The following is a 5766-nucleotide window of genomic DNA, read 5'->3' on the forward strand; positions in this document are numbered from 1 at the left end:
CATTTTTGTATTCTTTTCGAATTTATTAATATCGGACAGTGGTGTGGGGGACGTGATACCTTCGAAATATATTGTCCTCGTGCTTTCTATAATTTTCTCCTACACAATATTTATATTTATCGGATACATTATTTGCCGCATGTCTCGCCAAAATTGCCCACTTAAAACATTCCTGGTCTGTGTTTTGTGGATTTATTGTACCCCGTTTTCTGTCGATATACGTTGGCAACTCGATATACGACGAGCCACCCAACGGTGTATATTTATATACCGCCAACAACAAGCCGTCTATCGACTCTAGAGAAAACCCACTCCCCCTCCCACTGTAGTCATCTTTCTCCTTCATCAACTTTATATACGCCCTCTCTACAATCGTTCTAATGTCACTATGCGGATAAAGTTCTACCGCCGAAGTCTTGAATGCCCGGTTCTCTGACGAGTTTGGTACGTTGGGCCGGTTGTATGTTGCCTCGAGTTTCAAATTGAATTTAATCGCATGCTTTTTCACGTGGGTTTTCAATAAATTGACTAGCTCAGGCATAAGCGGGCGGAGAAAGTCAGAATAAATCATTGTATTAGTAATATTTTTAGCATAATACCAAACTATTTTACGGTTTGCGGACGACAAAATCTCAACAAACCCGGGTGACTTGACGAGATTCAATCTAATTTTTTTAGCGTTAGCAGCTGAGGTGGTATTGGCGGTCGAAACACGTTTCCCGTTGACGGCAACGGTGTAAGAATCTTTAAAAATAAAAAAAAAAACCTAATATTAATAACTAATGAAAATAATAATAAATTGACTAATCTAATCAACCCGTGACTGAAAAATAAAATCTAACGACATGTATTTTAAAAATCTGTATTCGATTAATAAATCTAATTGAACGTTACGTATTTAAAAAAAAATAATCCACGGCGGATAAAATAAACTAACCTGTATCCTCAAATGCGTCCATTGCTTTCATACACAATATATCGTTATCCTCAAAGTCGTCCATTGCTTCCATACACAATATATCGTCGTCGTCGGATATCGCATTCGATCCACCGGCCGGGACATCGGGGACAAATATTTGCGGCGCAATCTGGACCTGTTGAGCTGGAGCAGGTTGAGTGATGATGGGTGTAGCTGGTATCGGTCTCAAATGGGTTCGAATGTTGACAATACCTTGGGAAAAATAAATTAATATTGTATAAGATAGAAATAATAAAAATAAATTAATATTGTATAAGATAGAAATAAAACTTTTATATTACTAATACATACCATGAATATTTTTCAGATGTCTATTGACACACGATTTATAGTTGAATGTCGATGTACATACGGTACACGGAAAACGTATACCGGTATGAGTTATTTCATGTCTAACCAAACTGTCTTTTCGTCCAAAAACCAACGGACACTGCACGCATTTAAACATATTGGTAGGTAATTACGAGAGAGAGAAAAAAAAATGTTTAAAAATTAAAAACACAGAAAAATGCTGAAAAAAACACGAAGGGGGCAAACGCATAGAACGTGTACAAGTAACTGTGACACACTGAACGCTGTTGACAACGGCAGCTGGTATAGTACAAGGTCGTATTGATAACAAAGGGATAATAGCCATCTATTCAATGGATATATACGATTATTTGAACGTTTCAAAAAAACCTACACCGTACACCAAATGTAGACATGCAGTATATATTTCTGATATTTAACAATAAGCGTTTATTTCGTGATTTTCGGCTATTTGAATAAATCTACAACAACATACTAAAATAAATATATGCGTCATACATTACTGATATTTAATAATAATATATTATGTTTATTTTAATTTTACACTCAACGCCGTTGACAACGGCAACTGCAGCTAGTGTACGATAAGGTCGTATCGATAACAAAGGGATAATAGCCATCTATTCAATAGATATATACGATTATTTGAACGTTTCAAAAAAACCTACACCGTAGTAAAAATGTTGCTACACAGTAGATATTTCTGATATTTAACAAAAAGCGTTTATTTCGTGAATTTCATGATTTTTGACATTTTTAAAAAAAACCTACACCGTAGTAACAATAGTGATATGCAGTATATATTTCTGATATTTAACAAAAAGCGTTTATTTCGTGATTTTCGGCTATTTGAATAAATCTACAACAACATACTAAAATAAATATATGCGTCATACATTACTGATGTACACTTGAAGACAGACTGATTGAATGCCGACTCTTGCGGAGCCTATAGTATCCGTTTCACATTCACGTGTTGTAGATATTTTTAATATTTTACGATTTACATTTATTTCGTGAATTTCAATAAAATCGTAATAATCTACACTGTATTCGACGTCGTCAGTCGTCACTGTAGTTACATTTGAAAAATACCTACACCGTAGTAACAATAGTGATATGCAGTATATATTTCTGATATTTAACAAAAAGCGTTTATTTCGTGAATTTCATGATTTTTGACATTTTTAAAAAAACCTACACCGTAGTAACAATAGTGATATGCAGTATATATTTCTGATATTTAACAAAAAGCGTTTATTTCGTGAATTTTGACATTTTTGACATTTTTAAAAAAACCTACACCGTAGTAACAATAGTGATATGCAGTATATATTTCTGATATTTAACAAAAAGCGTTTATTTCGTGAATTTCATGATTTTTGACATTTTTAAAAAAACCTACACCGTAGTAACAATAGTGATATGCAGTATATATTTCTGATATTTAACAAAAAGCGTTTATTTCGTGAATTTTGACATTTTTGAATAAATCTACAGCAGCAGATGCTGATAGTAGGAGTTAATTACTGATAAAGAGATTTATACACCGCACACGTTACGAATAATTTATTTATTATTGATGAGGAGTGGTTACTGATAAGGTTACGGTTGCGGTATCACTGATAAGGTTACACTTACTGATAAGGTTAGGTTAGGTTAGGTTAGGTTAGGTTAGGCGTTACAGCGTTAAGGTTCTCGTTGTAATTTGTGCAGTGTTTAAATGTACACTTATTAATCAATTTTTGTAACCTCCTCTCACATGACACCAACTCCATCTTCATTTCCTTCCTTTTAGACTGCATTGTTTTACCTAGAAAATCAAACACAAAATATCAGTAAAAATGTTTATATACATATATATATATATATATATAATAAATAAAGTTGCATACCAAATACAGCGTTATTCATAAGTTTAAAAAAGTCCTTCTCAAATTCATTCTTCGCCCTTTTCCTCAACTCTGTGTTTAATTCTATATATTTGGCTAACCAGTCAGACTGGTTAAACTGAATAACCCTATGTACCTATAAAAAAATTATTACAATCTGTTTTAAAATCTTATAAAATACAAATATTTACTTTTTCCACTTTCAACCCATTCTTAATTGCCTGCTGCAGATTTCTATAATGTATAACATAGTTCTTTTTCGTCTCAAAAGTTGCCATCAACTTCCTCACCTTCGACCCGCGAGGTATACCGCTGTTCGGCAAGAATGGTAGATCGTTGTGTTTATCATGTAATTTTTGTGGGTATGTTACATCCACCTCATACACTCGCCCTATGGGTGATGTATCGTTCAAATCATCAAGTCCGTTTAATGTGGGTTCGACCCAGTTGAACCCACCGTATGGCATGTACTGCGACATTGCCCATCCATACAAGTTGTTACCTATAAAATTTAAAAAAAAAAAATTAATAAGTATGAAAATATTATTAAGTTTAGAAAAAAATATACTTACAGTCCTGATATACTATCCACGATTTCTCTTTCGTCTCATCATAGTCCGGGGTCTTTGCATTATTCGCCTTCGCATATCGTTTGCTCGCTTGAACCAATCCGCCACGTAAACCTATAAAATAAATAAGATTAATATTATATATATATATATATATATACACATTTTAAAAATAATATACTGACCATTCTCAAACATCAATAACATCTCGTAATCATCTAGCAGCTGTAGCTTTTGCCCCGTGAACTTTAGCATTGCGTCGAAGCTAAGTCCAGGGGCGGTGAAATAGTGGGCTGCGTCCAAGTTGTATGCCCTCATACATACGTCGCGGAAGTTCTCAAACACATCAGCCAACAGCAATACATCGATTTTCAAATATAAGTCCGAATATTCGCCCAACGTCGTACAGCCAAAGTGGTTCCAAACCAACTTCGCGTGCTCAAAGTCTTCCTCCTTTATCCCGGTCTCCTTCAACGTACTATAAAAACTCCTCTTACTCGGTAATCGTTCTTCATCCAATCGCTCCCAGCTATCTGTGTACTCGTATGGGTACACCCCCTTCTGAGTCACTAACGGCATATCTCCGGCGACAAAATGTTTCGCGGTTTCTCGGAAATTTTCAAGTCCTGGTGTCACAAGATTTTTGGCTAAAGTTGATAGTCCTGATGCCATAAACCTGAACGTGTCTATAAATCGCATTGAAAAGGTGTTTGTGACGTATTTTGTAAATGATGTAAATTTCTCCTCGCTGTTAGGTATTACTTTAATAGCTTTGGTGTCATGGCCAACTATGGGGTGTCTCTGGGTCTTATTCCACGCCTTGAATTCAGTACAGTCACCCTCTTTTGGCATCTCTGGTAAAATTGGTGTGTGTTCTCCGCAAATCAGCTTGTGTTGAGTCAGCGCCTCCTGTCCGCTCAACTTGTATTTATGCCGCCTGTCATCGAATGACGTGAAACACCTCTTGCAAAACACTACTCTCTCTGCATGTTTTGTTTTTTGACGTCTAACGAGCCGGGAAAAATTTGAAATATACACATAATGCGAGTTTTCACCGTCCGTCACCAACAATAGGTCAAAGTGGTTCGGTTTCTCCTCATCGACTACTCGCAGCGGGTACACTTCATACCTGGGCAATTTCGGTATTTGAAACTTTTTTTCTAGTCCGTATACGTTAATGGAGACATTTTTGTTATTCTTTTCGAATTTATTAATATCGGACAGTGGTGTGGGGGACGTGATACCTTCGAAATTATATTTGTCCTCGTGCTTTCTATAATTTTCTCCTACACAATATTTATATTTATCGGATACATTATTTGCCGCATGTCTCGCCAAAATTGCCCACTTAAAACATTCCTGGTCTGTGTTTTGTGGATTTATTGTACCCCGTTTTCTGTCGATATACGTTGGCAACTCGATATACGACGAGCCACCCAACGGTGTATATTTATATACCGCCAACAACAAGCCGTCTATTGACTCTAGAGAAAACCCACTCCCCCTCCCACTGTAGTCATCTTTCTCTTTCATCAACTTTATATACGCCCTCTCTACAATCGTTCTAATGTCACTATGCGGATAAAGTTCTACCGCCGAAGTCTTGAATGCCCGGTTCTCTGACGAGTTTGGTACGTTGGGCCGGTTGTATGTTGCCTCGAGTTTCAAATTGAATTTAATCGCATGCTTTTTCACGTGGGTTTTCAATAAATTGACTAGCTCAGGCATAAGCGGGCGGAGAAAGTCAGAATAAATCATTGTATTAGTAATATTTTTAGCATCATACCAAACTATTTTACGGTTTGCGGACGACAAAATCTCAACAAACCCGGGTGACTTGACGAGATTCAATCTAATTTTTTTAGCGTTAGCAGCTGAGGTGGTATTGGCGGTCGAAACACGTTTCCCGTTGACGGCAACGGTGTAAGAATCTTTAAAAATAAAAAAAAAAACCTAATATTAATAACTAATGAAAATAATAAATTGACTAATCTATTAAAAATCTAATCAACCC

At 35.9% G+C, this 5766-nt stretch overlaps 2 protein-coding genes across 2 annotated transcripts; both read right to left on the reverse strand.

Annotated features, from left to right (window-relative positions):
- Positions 1–14: 14 nt before the first annotated feature.
- Positions 15–1751, reverse strand: LOC115034915. The gene is made up of 3 exons (XM_029492450.1): positions 1271–1751; positions 938–1171; positions 15–744 (listed from the first exon to the last, which is right to left on the reverse strand). Exons 1-3 carry the CDS (start codon positions 1425–1427, stop codon positions 26–28), a joined length of 1110 nt encoding a protein of 369 aa, XP_029348310.1. The 5' UTR covers positions 1428–1751; the 3' UTR covers positions 15–25.
- Positions 1752–2778: 1027 nt separating this feature from the next.
- On the reverse strand, positions 2779–5736 carry LOC100571667. The gene is made up of 5 exons (XM_029492449.1): positions 3938–5736; positions 3756–3866; positions 3375–3685; positions 3187–3319; positions 2779–3104 (listed from the first exon to the last, which is right to left on the reverse strand). Exons 1-5 carry the CDS (start codon positions 5508–5510, stop codon positions 2956–2958), a joined length of 2277 nt encoding a protein of 758 aa, XP_029348309.1. The 5' UTR covers positions 5511–5736; the 3' UTR covers positions 2779–2955.
- Between the last annotated feature and the right edge of the window lie 30 nt (positions 5737–5766).

The sequence above is a fragment of the Acyrthosiphon pisum genome, unplaced genomic scaffold, assembly GCF_005508785.2.
Source record: "Acyrthosiphon pisum isolate AL4f unplaced genomic scaffold, pea_aphid_22Mar2018_4r6ur Scaffold_21522;HRSCAF=24174, whole genome shotgun sequence".
In the NCBI taxonomy this organism is placed as follows: domain Eukaryota; kingdom Metazoa; phylum Arthropoda; class Insecta; order Hemiptera; family Aphididae; genus Acyrthosiphon; species Acyrthosiphon pisum.